Source organism: Pseudoliparis swirei, unplaced genomic scaffold (genome assembly GCF_029220125.1).
Source record: "Pseudoliparis swirei isolate HS2019 ecotype Mariana Trench unplaced genomic scaffold, NWPU_hadal_v1 hadal_26, whole genome shotgun sequence".
NCBI lineage: Eukaryota > Metazoa > Chordata > Actinopteri > Perciformes > Liparidae > Pseudoliparis > Pseudoliparis swirei.
In genome coordinates this window covers 701,884-719,976 of record NW_026613262.1, presented here as the reverse complement: position 1 = coordinate 719,976, position 18,093 = coordinate 701,884, and the positions used below count along the sequence as shown (strand labels likewise).

The following is an 18,093-nucleotide window of genomic DNA, read 5'->3' as shown; positions in this document are numbered from 1 at the left end:
GGAGACGTCGCCGGCTCCGCCCCCTTCGGAGAGAAGTGAAGCCGATGCAGCGCATGTAGGTTCACTTCACAATACCAACGAATACATTGTGACCGTTGGAAAATGGATCAATTATTGTTGCATTGTTGTCCTCTCCAACATATAAGTAGAGTTTCTGTGTGGAAATGATTGCCATATATATATATATATATATATATATATATACTATATTTGTAACAATATATATTATATATCCTATAGTTATATAATATATATAGTAACAAATATAGTATATATATATTACATTACATGTCATTTAGCAGACATATATATAAATACTATATTTGTAACTATATATATGATATAACTATAGTCTATATACTATAGTTATATAATATATATAGTTACAAATATAGTATATATATTACATTACATGTCATTTAGCAGACATATATATATATATACTATATTTGTAACTAATTATTATATAACTATTGTCAATATATATACTTCATTTATATAGTTGTTTGTATATATAAACGTATATATATATAAATATATAAATCATGTGTATATCTGTGTATATATATTAATTAAACCATTCATGTATTTCAATTCCATTTGTAATTTTTGTTGCTAAGTTTTGTATTCCACAATGATGTTCTTATCTGTGTTCAAGACAAATCAGAAAAAAAAAGTTGCAGAGGCCAAAAAAAACAACCTCCTGGCTATTCTTCAAGAGAGGAAGAATCGTAAAAGGAAGTCTCCTATGTGCCCAACTCCCTTAAAGAAAGTGAGGGAGCGCATCCTCTCCGACAGCTTTTCCGAAGAGGATGGTGATGACAATGATGATGGTGGGGTTGTGCCAGAAACACTTTTAAAGGAGGCCAAACAAACACAACAACTTTACCAAAACAAGTTTAAGGAAATGTCCCTACAACTGCAGGACACAAGAAAACAGTGAGTGTTGATCTTTGTCCACTTTTTATTCAAGCTAACTTTGATATAAAACAGACTCATTGACATATGCATCCACTTATCTGAAAGTGTCCATTACTTCATTTGCTATATTATAAATGGCCTGAGTACCACATTCAACCCGGATTTGGTATTTAATGATTAACGAATATTGTTTAATATATACTTCCTGTGGTGTCTATAAATAGCCAGATAGTTTTACTTAATAATAATTGTTTTAAATATTCGTAATATTTATAATAATGTAGTTAGTCATGATATATTTCCTTCTGTTACAGGTTAGAGGATCAGAAGAAAAGAAGAGTAGCAGTTGAGGCTGAAAACAAAACACTTCGTGGTCTCAACATTGAATTGCAGCAACAACTGCTGAAGAAGTTGAAGACCACATCAACCCCAATTGGTACAAACTAATTCCCCCCTGGAGATAAACAAAGTTTATATATATCTATATCCATCTATCGAACACTTGATAATTAGGTTCAGTCATAAAAAATAATGTATTAGGCCCATATTCACGAAACTGGTTTTAATGAAATTGTAGAAGTATAGTTCCGAATTAAAGTGGGTAAAAGTAGGCAAATAACTGCAACTGTGTTTACCTTGTGCTCTGTATTTTCAGAAACTGGATGTGAGTGCAGAGGAACCATCTGTATCTCCTTATGGAGACAAGGTACAATATGTGTAAACATTCTTTTACAATATAATCTATGTATACATTGCCAAAACCTAAAAAAGAAAACATAGTATATAGAAGTAAACAAGATCTCTGAAACTGTATTCACTGGTTAATATAATAACTATCTTTCAATGATTTCTTAAAATCTAATGTTTTGATTGTTTATGTTTTGGAATTCTTTCAGATTAGTTTGGAAGGAGACATTAATGTTAGGAAAGAGACCTGGGTCCGCATTAACAGGAACAACCGCGACTCCTTATTTGTGAAGGAATTGGCAGTGGCAATCTGGGGTACTAAAACCCTGGGGGAAAAAAGCCTAACTGGGAAGGAGTGCCCCACCACCAAAACCACCCGCCAGCCTTTAACCCCGAAGAAGCTGCAAACATTGAAAGGTAGGGCATTCTTGATGTAGCAGTAACTATAGGCGATCTCGGATACCACGAACCGGCTTATTTGATTTCAAGTGTTTCTTTGTTCTGATATGACAGAAACATTAATGTTATTTCTTACATTTATTTTCAGTCTGCTTTAAGGAGTGGCTCCAGAAAAAAACCCTGGAGGAGACCGAGTTGCAGGCCAGATGGGCAAAGGCAGGGCGTTACATTACAGAAAAAAATCATGGACATAAACAAAAAAAACTTAATTAATGAGTGACTGAAATATTTTATGTTGATGTTTCAATAGTTAATTCTAAATAGATATGTAAATAGTTCATTTGTTTATGTATCTGTTTTAATATTGTTACCATGTTCTTTATTATGTGTTTGTCCTATTTAATAAATAGAAATACTGTTTTGAAAACTTGAGATTGTAAAATATGAATCAACCTGACATTGTCAAATATACCAGCAATTATATGCTGGTTTATGGTGGTCACCAGAATCATATGCTGGTTTATGATGGTTACCAGCAAACCAGCATAAACCAGCATAGACCAGCATATGTTGTGTTTTGGTGCTGGTATGCTGGTTTATGCTGGTGTATGCTTTTATGCTGGTTTATGCTGGTATGCTAGTGACCAGCATACCAGCATAAACCAGCATATGTTGTGTTTTGGTGCTGGTTTATGCTGGTATGCTAGTGACCAGCATAAACCAGCATACACCAGCATAAACCAGCATACACCACCATATACCAGCACAAACCATCATACCAGCATATACCAGCATAAACCAGCATACACCAGCATATCAGCATAAACCAACATACCAGCATAAACCAGCATAAACCAGCATACCAGCACCAAAACACAACATATGCTGGTGTTGCTGGTCACCAGCTTTGCTGGTCTATGCTGGTTTTTCTAGCAGGGGGTGTAGACCACAGGTCACTAACTGGCGGACCGCGGTCCGGGTCCGGACCCAGAGGCCGTCCCATCCGGACCCGGACCGCAAGCTAAAACAGAAGGTTATGATTTAAAACCTGACGGGGTGTTTTAATTTTTTTACCCGGCGGCGCGGCGCAGCTTTTGCAGTCTTTACGGTAGTGGTTTAGCGGATGCGGAAACGCACAGACCAATTGCATGCGAGTTAAGCCATCCCACGTGATACCACCCAGCCAATCAAATCTATGCATTCTCGGCGGTAAACATTACGTCTCAACAGACAGCGCTACGCAGACAGATGAGAAAGTAGAGTCAGGTTACACTTGAAAAGACGGTAGAAAGAAAAAGAAAGCGATACATGTAGAAAACAAAGGGAGAGAAACGGACGACTGCGCCGGAGAAAGTTGAGAAAAAGGCGAGTGAGACAGAGAAAGGGAGAGAAACATAAGGAACAAATGTCGCTCTCCAAAAAAAGAAAAGTTGACAGCGAAAATAGAGCATTTAATCCGGAATGGACAGACTCATTTCTGTTCATACTTCCCACAGGGAGCACAAAACCAGTGTGTCTTATATGTTCAGAAACCGTGGCACTTATTAAAAGTGGCAATGTGAAACGCCATTATGAGACAAAACATAAAGGTTTTGAACAAACATACCCACTCAAATCCGAAGTGAGATCACAGAAAATAAGTGGTCTCACAGCCCAATATGAACAGTCCACCAGGATCCTGAGCCACACGTTCACTGCCCAACAACGTGCTCATGAGTGTTCCCTCAGAGTTGCTTGGATTTTGGGGCAACACAAAAAGCCATTTACTGATGGAGGGCTTGTCAAAGAATGCATGAGTGTCGTCGCTGAAACATTACTTTACGGAAAACCAAAACAAGAGCTTTGTGATAAGATAAAGCAAATACCCATGTCAGCATCATCTGCCACAAAGAAAAGTGAAATATTAACTCAGGATGTGCTAACCCAGCTAAATGAAGCCATACATAAGGCACCATGTGTAGGCTTAGCTGTGGATGAGTCCACTGACATCTGTGACAATGCTCAGCTGTTAGTGTACGTCAGGTTTTTCAACACAGACCAGAAAGCATTCTGTGAAGACCTGTTAGGTGTCACTCCCCTTCAGACCAGTACAAGAGGAGAAGATATCTACCTGGCCATTAAGGAGATGTTAGCGAGAGGAATAGAACCAACACAAGTGGTTTCAATAGCCACAGATGGAGCCCTGCTATGATAGGGAGAGAGAAAGGAGCTGTAGCAAGACTGAAGAGGACAATCCAGAGCTCATAGCTTACCATTGCATCATTCATCAATCTGTCCTCTGTGCCTCCCTGTCAGATGAGCATGCTGAAGTGATGAATACAATGATGAAAATGATCAATTTTCTCAGGGCATCCTCTTCCACCCAGCATCGCATGCTGAAATTCCTCAGAGAAGTTGATGCCAATGCTGATGATCTTTGCTGCACAATAATGTGAGATGGCTCAGCAAAGGAGGGTCTTAAGCGCTTTTGGTCCATCAGGAGGAAGTAGCATCTTTTTGGCAGAGCTAACACATCAGAAAGCAACACAGTTTTCTCTTTTAGGAAATGATAAACAGATGGATAATGTGGCCTTTTGGTTGATATCACTGCACAGCTGAATGAACTGAATTTGAGGCTACAAGGCAAGGACAATTCAATTTGTGAACTGATGACCGCTGTCCGCTCCTTTCAAAAGAAACTTGAGTTGTTCAAGGAAGACCTGCAGGAGACTGTGCACACTTCCAGCAGTGCAGGAACAGGTTCAGGGACAGAGAGATGCGTCTTCTTTTGTTGACTTCATTGATAAGCTGATCGTAAACTTCAGCAACCATTTTACAGCTTCAGCTTTGGACAGCAACTCACCATGTTCATTCAGAACCCATTTATCATCACTGATGTCAGGGGGTTCTCAAAGGAAGTCACACAGCACTTTAAATGGGTAAATCCTGGGCCTCTCCAGATGCAACTGGTTGATCTCCAAGCAGATGTGTCCCTGAAAGAGCAGTTTCTAAGAACTGACCCTTCCACTTTCTGGCTCCAAACGGTCCCTGAGACAGCTTTTCCAGGTCTGAGGAAAGTTGCCATATACATCTTGACCATGTTTGGCTCCACCTACAACTGCGAGGCAGCTTTCTCCACGATGAATATCATCAAAAATAAATATCGTTCGAGGCTCACCAATGAGCACCTCCACATGTGCATGAGGATGGCCCTGACTCCATTCAAGCCCAGGTTTAAAGTCCTGGCAGGACAAGCTAGAGCTCAATTCTCACACTGAGCAAACAAGTGGGGGAGTGGGATGCAAGAGTGATGCTCTAAAACTGTTCAATTGTTAAGATGTGTTGAGATTTATTATCTGTAAAATTGTTTGAGACTGTGAAACATGGGGAAATTTAAGCTTTTCCTCCCTTTATTTAATTTTTCTGAAGTTAAGCACTTTATTTGATTATTATTAATTATTATTAATTCATAACTCTACACTTTATTATTTTTATTTTTTTGATGTGTTTTTATAGAATGGTCAAGTTCCTGTGCTTTTATTGTGAAAAGACGTGACCTGGTGCTTGTACCACATCCTTGTTATTGTCTCCTCCATGTTGCAGATGTGTAAATAGTTCTGGTGATCTCTTCTTCTCTTTCAAAGTGGAGGGAAGAATTAAATAAACAGTTTTATATGATTCTATATTGAAGAAGCATATTTGGATGTCTCTGTTTCTGATTCAGGATTGAGTTGATGATTGAGGTTGAGTTTGGAAATAAGGTTGAGTTTATACGAGTATTTATAAAACTATTAAATAATAATTGTTTTATATTCATTATTAATCAGAAAATCAAATGTACCTATAAAAAGCATACATTATGTACATTTTATTAATAAGCCCGATGTATTCATCCAGATTTAAATTCCATTCACACATTAACAACCATATTTAACAATACATACAAGAAGTCAGACAACCACGTTTCACTTGAACTTTTATTGGTGTTTGGCAAGTTTGATGATTGTAAAACTTTGCAGTTGAACATTTACAAAGTTCAGTCAAACTAAGTTTTCCTGAAGGGCCGATGTCACCACGTCATCGCGACCAATAAGCTGCTCGCCACGGGTCACTGTCGGGCATGGCCTTCGCATTTCAGGCCAAATAACGTGAACAAAAGTTAAGAATCAGGTAAAAGACATTCAACAATTCAAGTTTCTGCATCGCTGGAATCCTACAATGATAACTGCGATAACTTTATTTTGTGCAGTTGTAACTCAACAATCCTATATTTACAGATGTCTTGGACTCTTAGTCATCTCAGCAGTATTCGCAAACAAAATAAAATGACCAAAGTGACGAGTCATCAATTAAACCCCTTTTTAAATGAAGTTTTAAACTCCGTTGACATCTTTCTCCTTTGTTTAACTTGTTATGTTCAGTATCACAAGGAGACAAACTTTATTCTGGAGACACTATAAACATGTAATATGTGTTACTCCTAAATGAATCTGAGGACTCTGAATGAATATGTTGTCTGCAGCTGCCCATCAGATAGAAAAACAAATACAAAAGAATAAAGATATTTTTGTTGTATTTCTATTTAGTTTCTGCTGGAAACCCTGACAGATCATTCCAGACAGACAGCCGACAACCTCTCAGAGAAAAGTTGATGGAGAAAACCTCGAGGGAACGAGGCTGCATGTGTACGAGTATCTGTGCATCCCTACAGTTAGAAGACGAGGTGGAGAAGATGAGGTGGAGGAGATGAGGTGGAGAAGATGAGGTGGAGGAGATGAGGTGGAGAAGACGAGGTGGAGGAGATGAGGTGGAGAAGATGAAGACGAGGTGTAGAAGATGAGGTGTAGACCACACAGGGTTGAGTTTAAATATTTTCCCTTGAAGGACGTGAGAGAAGTGATTAGTTTACTCCAACAGGAGAGATGATCAGAGGAGCAGAGTTTATACCATCGCGATATGACCAGGACCGAAGAATGGAAGGAATTACTCCTTGAAGGAGCAGCCAGTAAAGGAGTAGATGAGAGCTGCAGCTTCTACGTCATAGAAGGAGACCAGACCCTCCTCATAGTCCACAAACACCCCCACCTTCTGAGGCCCAGACCTCAGGGAGAGAAGAACTGAAGGATCATCAAGAGCTTTATACTCGTTTCCATTTCTCACCCGTATAGTCCAGTAACCATTCTCAGGACTCAGTGTGATTTGTCCCTTCCTGTTGGCCGACTCTGGTCCTCCTAAAATCCATTCAGTCTTTTGTTTAACTTGAACCTCGTAATAAAGTTTTTCTGAAGAGAACTTCTGTGTTCCTAAGACACAGAGACCGTGAGAGAACCTCTGTGGATTGTCGGGGAGACGTGGCTGCTCTACCTGAGCACGTTTCACTTGTTTCCCGTCATCAGACAGGATGAGGTTATGATGAGCTGTTTCAGGATCAAGAGTCACGTCCACTGCAAACTTCTGGACCCTCTTCATCTCAGTTTCAGGAACCAGCTTCTTCATCTTCACTTCAACCAGTTTCTTTATCTTCACTTCAACCAGCGTCTTCATCGTGTTGCTGAGCGTCTCCTCCAGCTGAGACACAGCTCTCCTCACAGTCCCCTCATGTGATGCTGGAGGAACACTGACCTGAGACCAGTCCTTGGTGGGTGGTGGATGGTGGATGTTGAGGGACTGGACACTCTGGAGGAGGTGGAGGTGGTCTTCAGAGAGGGAGAGCTTCTCCACCTCAGTGCTCCTCTTCATCAGATCAGAGATCTCCTGTTCCATCTCTCTGATGGCGTCTTCAGCCTGTTTCTTGGTGCTTCTCTGCTTCTCTTCTATCGTAGTGATGAGCTCGTTCAGTTTTCTCTCCACAGACTCCTTCAGACCAGTGAAGACCTGAACACCTTCTGCTTTCTCTCGGTCATCTTCCTCACTGAGCTTCCGCGTTGTGTTGGACCTCCTGAATCTTCAGCGTCTCTTCTGGATCATCTCCTGAGTTTCAGCCTCTGTCTTCTGCAGCTCCACCTTCTTTCCTTCACATTTCTTGTTTCAGAGGAACAACATTGTGCATCTTGTGGTCCAACACAGTGCAGAGCATGCAGACACACCGTCTGAGTCAGTCCTACAGAACAGCTCCAGAGGTTTATCGTGCTTCAGACACATCCTGTCTTCCAGGTTCTCCACAGGGTCCATCAGCTGATGTCTCTTCAGGCGTGAAGCTGTCAGGTGAGGCTCAGGTGAGTCTCACAGTAGGAGAGCCAGACACACCAGGATCGGACTTCAGGGCCTTCAGTTTGGTTCCAGTGCAGACGTCACAGGGAACTTCTCCTGGTCTGGACTCTTGTTGCTCTGAGCTGCTGCTGCTGGCTTTCTGCTGGTCGACTGTCTGAACTGAGAAACCATCTCAGAGAACAAAGTGTTGACGAGCAGCTCTGGTCTTGAGAAGAAAACCTTTGTACACATCGGACACATGTTCTGGTTGTTGGTATTCCAGTAATCATTGATGCACTTTTTGCAGAAGTTGTGTCCACATGGTGTTGTGACTGGATCAGTGAACACATCCAGACAGACGGAGCACAGGAACTGATCTTCAGACAGCTGAAAGTTTGCAGAAGCCATATCTGCACACATTGAGGAAGAAAAGAACATTATATTAAAAATAGTTTCATTATTTGTTGAAAAGGGGAAAAAAACGGTGTAATTATTTGTATGTCTTAATTAAGAAACAAGATCAAAGTCGTGCCGACAGACTCAACCTCGCTCCTCTTGCAAAGGAGCACAGAATAAGTCAAAAGTGAGTTAAAGAACAGCAGAAATAATGAAGAAATATTAGGTTTGCACCTACTTTAGAGATGCCTTTACTGTTTATATTTCAGAAAATGCTGGGACCACTAATGATCCGTGTATTCTATAGAGTGCCATCAGAGGTTGCATAAGGAATACAGCAATCTCATTTTCTTCGCATCTGAATAAAACTAGATTTGGCCAAAAGAATGAATGAGACTACTCTAAAACTGTTGATGAATGAATCAGCAAAATACTGTGTGTGCAGGTTTTTGCATGTCTAACCGTATATATATATATAATTTATTTTGTGTATGGTTTTTGTCTGAGTATCTTTGTATATGTACAGTGTGTTCATCTTTTCTTTGGCATATATTTCGAAAACCAATAAAAGATTTGAGCACAAAAACAAGAGGCCCAATGCAGCCAATCGGATCAAGCAAGAGGCTCAAGGCAGCCAATCAGATCAAGCAGGAGGCGGCGGGCTCTCTCCTGTTTTCTTTGTGGTATGAGCAGGCGGAAATTCAAAAGTAAAAGGCAAACCCCGACTGAGACACTCATATTAGCAGTGAGCCATAACCTCCCGCTTTTATGGGGCGTTCTCCTCCTCTTCATCCCACAACACAGCAAGAGCGCCGACGTCTGTGACTCCATTTTGTAAATGAGAAGTTGTATCGCCCTTGGCTGCCTTGCTTGTGCACTCACAGGCACGTTTTACCATGCGTGTTTGAAGCGGCTGGTGAGATCGAGCCCTAAAACTAAGGTGTTGCGTTAATCCCGGTGGTTACAGTTGTAAATATAATCAGATGTACTCACCAGTGTTTGTAAGAGACTCTGATGAAGTCACTGAATTGAGAGAAAAGCAGAGACTTCGTCTCGCTGCAAGGTGTTTCTGCTGCGGACCAACGTGTGGTTTCCGGGGTGTGACGCAGCAGCTCTCCTCTTCAGGAATTGGCTCCGCCTCTTACCTGCAGCCAGGGTTGCCAGGTCTGTGTGACAAAACCAGCCCAATGGCCAATAAAACAAGCCCAAAAACAAGCCCAATATCAGAACTCAAAAATATGCCTGTGCCAAACCATATACACTGCTTTTAAAGTCCAACAACATTAAGCTATCATTTCCAAATGTATTGTAATATCTACAAAGTAATTAACAAATGGTTAGTATGCAGCATTAAAAGCAGTTTTTCCTCAACAGTCATTTGCCCTAGCACCTTAAATGGGCCTGTGTAATTAGATACAGTATATTATCATAAATAAAATATAGCTCTGAGAAGGAGTAGACCACAGGTCACTAACTGGGGGACCAGCATCCGGTCAGGACCCAGAGAGCCGATCCCACCTGCTAGAAAACCAGCATAGACCAGCATACTTTCTATGCTGGTCTATGCTGGTTTGTGCTGGTCTATGCTGGTTTATGCTGGTTTATGCTGGTTTGATGCTGGTCCACCAGCAAGAACTCATAAATGATGCTGGTCCACCAGCAAAGAACTCATAAATGATGCTGGTCCACCAGCAGGAACTCATAGATGATGCTGGTCCGCCATCAAAACCTCATTAATGATGCTGGTCCACCAGCAAGAACTCATTAATAATGCTGGTCCACAAGGGTGGCCTTGCTGGTGAAGCTGGTCCACCAGTATTTACTCATAAATGATGCTGGTCCACCAGCAAGAACTCATTAATAATGCTGGTCACACAAGGGTGGCCGCTTGCTGGTGAAGCTGGTCCACCAGTATTTACTCATAAATGATGCTGGTCCACCAGCAAGAACTCATTAATAATGCTGGTCCACCAGGGTGTGGCCTTGCTGGTGATGCTGCTCCACCAGCAGGAACTCATAAATGTTGCTTTGGTCCACCAGCAAGAACTCATTAATAATGCTGGTCCACCCAGGGTGGCCTTGCTGAATTGAAGCTGGTCCACCAAAGCAAGAACTCAGAAATGAAGTCATGTGCATATGTGTTGGTATTTTGATTAATCAAGCTCTATCTGCACACATCATATGCCACTCATGGGTGCCATCGTCGGTATGTATTGTCTTCATTTCGTTCTTATCTACACTGCATTATTTTTACAATATTATATTTTCTGAAGTTTATAGTAGAAGTTTGCTGAATTACTATTGTTAATGACTGCAGTTGTTCTTTGGCCAGCGAGAGTCGTTCATGAAAGTTAAAACTAGATAAACATATGACTGAAGACATATTACAAGTTTGATGCAATAAATGATGTATAAAGTTAAAATCACAATTGATAATGTAAAGCCTGTAAAACCTTAATTCTTGTAGTGAGATTGCTTTTCATGTATCTACATAATATGCATCTGTACATGTTATAGCAAGCAGAACATACCTGCAAACAAGCAGAGAAGATAAATTGATTGTGTTTTTTTTACGCATTTAGTTTCACCCTTCAAGAAGCAGACAGTCTTCAAAGTTGTGATGTTTCTGATGGTGTTTATCTGGCTGTCAAATGGACATATGGTTCAGTACATTACAACAAAGAAAGCACAGGTACATACACATGTCTCCACATCACATTTGTACATCCCAGCATAAACTGGAGTTCAACTCCACCTGAGAAAGTATACTTAGCCAACTAAAAATGAATGCAAGCGAATGACCATCTTTGATTCAGTCTAGTCAGACTAGTCTCTCTCTCATATGCATTTGGAAGTCACAAATGTACATCTGATCAACAATTTGTTTTTAAAATCATGCATTTCTGCTCTAACCTGTCAACTGGAATCAGACACACTGGAGAAAGAAGTGCTCCACTAACGAAGTCGGATATGTGTTACAAACCCATAACCTTGGTAGAAATAAAGGAAAGGAAGTTTGTGTATGAAGCTTTTTGAACAATACAACCAATTTCTGTACCTTCTTCTGAAGGAAGCGGGATAAGGATATTCCGAATTTCACCATAAACACCATCGCTGAGCTTTGCAAAACAGTCACTGCGTCTCTTACTGAGGGGTGTAGTTTCTGCCGGTATACATTCAGTCCTTTATGCACCATTCTCTTGTGCCACGAACACCATTTAAGTCTGGTGCTTGTTTTTGTGCACAGACACACAAGGCACTCCTCTCATCAGCAGTGGTCTCTCATCACTTCTCCTATTGTCCAGAACAGTTGTGTCTTTAAATGTTGTGTATCTTTTACTCTTCTGTCATTTGTCATATCCAAACAGAGACTCCTTCACTTGCTCCCTTACTGCATGCCTGGAGGCTAAGTAGGGAGGTATTGCTCTGTGCAACAGGAATTTGTTCACAATCTGGAGAGCTACACACTTAGTCCCATGAACCAGTTTTAATAGCTGTACCATTTGCATTTTCAAAATACAAATGCTGAGTGTGCCCAGAGTGGCTCCCCCCATAATTTCACCGACTTTGCAAGGTGAGTTAACAGATGCCATTAAATGTCATTGACATTCTCCATACAGTAACTGGAAACCTTGCAACAAACTCAAACAGTATGTTATCTGCATTGTTTATGTTCCTGAAGGTGACATCTCTTCAAAAGAAGAAATACTGTCACACCAGAAGGGCCTAGGTGCTCAGGATAGCATGGCTGAAGTACACCATCTTTGTGACAGGCAAGCCAAAAACAGTGAAGGCCATGTTCTACACTGGAGGCTTCACCGCCTGAGCTCTGCAAGAGGTCTGTGGTCGAGTTATCAGGTGTGGTGGCTTATGTCCTTCATTCTTTTTCTAGCACCTCATAGTGAGCCATTCCCAATGTAGTAGGGGTTGGTCACTGTTGTTTAGAAGGGAGCTCTGTGAGTTGTCTGATGACACCAAGTAACACAGTGCATATAGTCTTAAACAAAGCCCCACACTATATCAAACAAGGCATGTTGATGAGTATGGACCTTTCACACTCTGACACTTTTGTTTTGTGCTACTGCTCCATATCTGCTGCCAGCACTTGTTTTGCTTCTGTCAGGATATCTAGTTTGTGCCTTCACAGTATACTTCACTGTTTTCTGCCAAGAGTTCCAGGATGTGCAAACAGAAATCAATAACCAAAGTACCCATTACAACTGTGTTGTGTTTTGCATGGTTGTCCAGTTTTATGTCTACACAACAACATAGTCCAACAACTTTACTATTTACACACAGTTTCCATTTTTCTCTCCAGCACACACCTTTGGATGCCAGTGTTTTGGCCTGTTCAACAAAAGGTCTGAGAAAGATGGGCTACATGGTATTCTGAGCCCCAAACCACAGACCTGCAAGTACTACATTGTTAAATCATTTTGGGAGGAAGCCTGCTTAAATGCAGCTGTATTGGCTATATTGAAAATCTGAGACTTGGAACAGGTGAGCCATCAGAATTGAAATTAAACCTATTAATACTGTTTGGATCTGACAGAATTCCACCTGGTTTTGATAAGTTTTGATACTTTTCGCCATCAAAGATGTCAGAGATCACATGATCATTTGTGGCCTTTTGGTGTCTGTAGCTCAAGGTTGTCTTGAATCTGAGGAGTTTCTAGTGTCTGAATTTGAGGTGCACCAGCAAGTTGATAAAGAAACTTGAACTGTTCATTGAATCAATTCTCATTGTAAGTAGTACAAATTGAACAAAATGTTTTTGTCTTTTTATGTCTCCCTTGTGCCAATATATACTTTTACAGGTTTTGCAATAGTAGTGAAACTCCACGCTGTCTGAGTTGTTTTGAAAGACCTTGTTGAACAAATATTTTGATCTTGGTAGCACCTCTTTGCCAAACAGAGTATTTATGAGTTTTAATAAATCATCAAGTTGTGTCCCTGTTATATTGTGCCTTGCTGCATGACTCATTATCATGATCAGTGCTTCAGCCTTCGTTGTTGTACCTGCTGACATGAGCACTGAGTCCATGTCTTTGTGGAACATGTCTCTCTCACTGGTTCATCCTCTCCAAGATCTTCCAGATCTGAATCGAGTCCATAAACACTGCCTTCAGGTGAGGAAGCCACATCTCTTGGTTGCAGCTAAGAAGTTAGGAGAAAGTGACCAGATGAAGATATTAGCTACAAAACAAAAAGAAAACACACATTCATAAGTGCATTTGAAGGAATTGGAGGCAGTGAGGTTGTAGGCTACAACAAAACTGAACAACCCTCACCGTCCCCTTTTAAACATATTGGAAAATCCATGGTGCCTGCAAAACTGGTAATGCTATGTAGAAATGTTTATATAAGTGGGTAATTTTTTTTATTGAGCCAATCATGTGAACCCGGAGGCAAATACTGTATATAATGCGAGGCACCATTTCAAACCAGCCCCTTCACCGTCCCCCACACACACTAACACAAGTTAACGCAACCCAAATAGACATTAGACAGGGGGTTTTCATGGACACATGAAGGATTTAGAGGTTTTTTTTATGGACTAAACAAACCTTGTGTACCTGAGAAAATGTTGCATGTCTTGATTATTTAAAGTAACGTATACGAATGCAATGTCGTTGTACACTCAGAAAACTTAAAATAGTTAGCGTTACCGATAAGGCTCACATGATGGACCAGCAATTCTCATTTTAGTGACTATCTCACGAAATAGAGTGAATTATGTTACAAAAATAAGAAGCGGAATAATAATACCCTAACACTTTCAATAGGTTCCTCTCGTCAGACTTCGCCTGTCGCCGGACCTAATAATAAGAATTCTAACAATTTCAATAGGTTCCTCTCGTCAGACTTCGCCTGTCGCCGGACCCTAATAATAAGAACTCTAACACTAATAGGTTCCTCTCGGTCAGACTTCGCCTGTCGCCGGACCCTAATAATAATACCCCTAACAATTTCAATAGGTTCCTCTCGGTCAGACTTCGCCTGCCGCCGGACCTAATAATAAGAACTCTAACAATTTCAATAGGTTCCTCTCGGTCAGACTTACCTGTCGCCGGACCCTAATAATAAGAACTCTAACAATTTCAATAGGTTCCTCTCGGTCAGACTGCCTGTCGCCGGACCCTAATAATAAGAACTCTAACAATTTCAATAGGTTCCTCTCGGTCAGATTGCCTGTCGCCGACTTCGTCTGTCGCTCGGACCCTAATAATAATAAGAACTCTAACAATTTCAATAGGTTCCTCTCGGTCAGACTTCGTCTGTCGCTCGGACCCTAATAATAAGAACTCTAACAATTTCAATAGGTTCCTCTCGGTCAGACTTCGTCTGTCGCTCGGACCCTAATAAACAAGACAATATAAAAACCAGAATGAATCATATGAACTATACATAGTGTAAACCTAAGTTTTTTTATTTTTATTGCACGATTCCTCATATTGAACGGGGATGCGACATTTGACTCTCTAGAAACTTAGCAGCGTTTAGTGCGCTTATGGCCCTCGGAAAGAAGCTGAACTTGAGTCTGTTGGTCCGGGTATACATAGTCTTGAAGCGCCTGCCTGAGCGCAGCCGTACAAAGTGTTCGTTGCCCGGGTGAGATGGATCCTTGAGGATCTTGACTGCCTTCTTAAGGCAGCGAGAGCTGTACAGTTCTTGCAGGGAGGGGAGAGGGGGCACCCGATGATCTTCTGGGCCGAGTTGACGACCCTCTGAAGCGCGTTCCTCTGCGGCTGTGCAGCTGAGGAACCACACGCAGATGCAATAGGTGAGGACGCTCTCCACGGAGCAGCGGTAGAAGGACACAAGCAGATCCTGTCTGAGGTGGTAATTCCTGAGTATTCTCAGGAAGTAGAGTCTCTGCTGTGCCTTCTTGACGATCGCCGTGGTGTTGGTTCTCCAGGACAGGTCCTCAGCCAGGTGAACGCCCAGGAATCTGAAGACCGAGACTCTCTCCACACAATCCCGTCAATGTACAGGGGCTGGATGACAGTTTTCTTCCTTCTGTAATCGATGATCATCTCCTGGGTTTTGAGCTTGTTCAGCTGCAGGTTGTTCGCTTTGCACAACACAGACAGCTGCTCCACCTCGTCGATGCACGCGGTCTCGTCACCCGGAGATGCAGCCCACCACAGTGGTGTCGTCAGCAAACTTTATGATGGAGTTGCTGGGGTGGGCGGTGAAGTCATTAGTGTAGAGGGAGTAAGTAGTGGGCTCAGCACGCAGCCCTGGGGGGACCCGGTGCTGAGGCTGAGGGCCGTGGAGGTGTGGGGACCTATCCTCACCCTCTGGGGGCGGTCAGACAGGAAGTCCTTAATCCAACGGCAGGTAGAGTGTGATAATCCCAGGTCTGACAGTTTTGTCACCAGTCTGTCAGGAAGGATGGTGTTAAATGCCGAGCAGAAGTCCATGAAGAGCAGCCGTGCGTAGCTCCCCCCCCCCTCCAGGTGAGACAGGGCAGAGTGGAGAGCTGTGGCGATGGCGTCATCCGTGGACCTGTTTGCTCTGTATGCAAACTGGTGACGGTCCAGGCCAGGCGGAAGGGATGAGATGATGTGGGAACGAACCAGCTTCTCGAAGCACTTCATGGGGATGGGGGTGAGTGCCACTGGACGGTAGTCGTTTAAGCAGCTGATGGTTTTCTTTTTTGGCACCGGGATGATTGTGGAGGTTTTCAGGCAGGATGGGACGGTGGCCTGGGACAGGGACTGGTTGAAGATCTTGGTGAAGACCCCCGCCAGCTGGTCGGCGCAGTCTCTCAACACCCGTCCCGAGACGCCGTCCGGCCCTGCTGCTTTCCTCGGGTTCACGGCCTTCAGCGTGCGTCTCACTTCGTGTTCCGTGAGGATGAGGCTGCTGTGGGCTGGTGGATGTGGTGTGGCTGCTTCCGTTGGTCCCACCTCGTAGCGGGCGTAGAAGGAGTTCAGCTCTTCCACCAACTGAGGTTCGCCCGTCGGCCGATGGGTGGCTGGGTCTGTAGTTTGTCATGTGTTGGACCCCCTGCCACACCTGCCTGGAGTCGTTACTCTGGAAGCAGTCCTCAATCTTCGCCTTGTAGTCCGCCTTGGCCCTTCTGATCCCCGCTTCAGGTCGGCTCTGGCCGTGCTGTATAGCTCCCCATCTGCGGAGCTGAAGGCGGTGTTCCTCTCTCGAGCAGACGCTGCACCTCTCCCGTCATCCACGGCTTCGTGTTGGGATGTACCCGGATACGCTTGTCCACGGTGACGGAGTCTATGCAGTGCTTGATGTAACCCAGGACCGCTGAAGTGTACTGTTCCAGGTCCTCGTGCTCGCAGGCCCCCCAGTCGGTGGACTCAAAGCAGTCTTGCAACTGTGGAGTGGCACCTTCAGGCCAGGTTTTAACTGTCTTTGATGTGGTGGGAACCCTTTTTCTGATGGAGGTGTAGGACGGGATTAGGAGTAGGGACACATGGTCTGACTGGCCTAGGTGTGCTAATGCTCTGGCTCTATAGCCCAGCTTGATGTTAGAATATACCTTGTCTAATGTTTTATCTCCCCTGGTGGCACATCTAACATGCTGGTAGAGTTTGGGAAGCACTACCTTTAAGTTAGCATGGTTAAAGTCCCCCGCAATAATGTGGACAGCCTCAGGGTATGTGTTTTGTTGTTTACTAATTGTATCGTGCAGCTCACCTAGCGCCATGCTAGCGTTAGCATCGGGTGGAATGTACACTGCGGTTATCAATACAACATTAAATTCTCTTGGTAGGTATCTGGGCCGGCATTTAACAGTCATATATTCTACGTCTGGGGAACAGTGGTTACTCACTATGTTTGTGTTTTCCCCCCAAGTGTCCTTTGTGTATATTAGGAGGCCCCCGCCTCGCGACTTGCCTGTAGCCTCTTTTGTTCTGTCGCGTCGGTGGAGAGTGCGGCCTGCTAGTTCGATAGCTAAGTCCGGGATGGACGAGTGGAGCCAGGTTTCGGTGACTATTAGCACACAGCTATCCCTCACCGTGGTGTTAGTTGCAACCTGGAGTCTCAGCTCGTCCATCTTGTTTGCCAGAGATCTTGCATTTGTTAGGAAAATACTCGGTAGCGATGGTTTGTCCGGGCGTTTCCTTAGCCTCTCGCAGTCCGGCTCTGCAGCCTCGTTTTTGCTTACGCTCCTTCCTCCGTCTGCGGTACTTGGTTCCGGGTATGTTGAACCACGGAGTACCGGGTCTCCTGGCGATGTCTACCGGGATGTTATTTCCGTGGATAAACTCGGCTGTGACGGTGCTTTTGCTGCGTAATCCGATTTCTAGTAGGTCTTGTCTATTATAGCTGTATTTCGCCCAGCAGGACGAGAAAAAAAACACACACATAAATAACAAAAAAAAACACCAAACGGGAGAGCGGTGAGCCTCTGCGACTTGTCGCGACGCCATTGAGGAAACTCAAAAGGAGGTACCGAGACAGAGTGGAATCACAGATGGAGCAGCGCGACACCAGGCGCCTATGGCAGGGGCTACGGACTATCACAAACTACCAGAGCAGACCCCG

General features: G+C 43.1%; 1 protein-coding gene and 1 long non-coding RNA gene across 2 annotated transcripts; one reads left to right on the top strand and one right to left on the bottom strand.

Moving 5' to 3' along the window:
- The first annotated feature begins 608 nt into the window (after nt 1–608).
- Nucleotides 609–2,256, top strand: LOC130191083 (uncharacterized). The gene is made up of 5 exons (XR_008831105.1): nt 609–939; nt 1,236–1,357; nt 1,577–1,627; nt 1,818–2,025; nt 2,156–2,256. It is a non-coding gene; the product is annotated as an uncharacterized LOC130191083 (long non-coding RNA).
- A 4,556-nt stretch (nt 2,257–6,812) lies between these two features.
- Nucleotides 6,813–7,880, bottom strand: LOC130191060 (E3 ubiquitin-protein ligase TRIM39-like). The gene is given in 2 exon segments (XM_056410726.1): nt 6,813–6,945; nt 6,948–7,880. Coding segments are annotated over 2 exon segments (861 nt in total). The 5' UTR covers nt 7,750–7,880; the 3' UTR covers nt 6,813–6,886.
- Nucleotides 7,881–18,093: the final 10,213 nt, after the last annotated feature.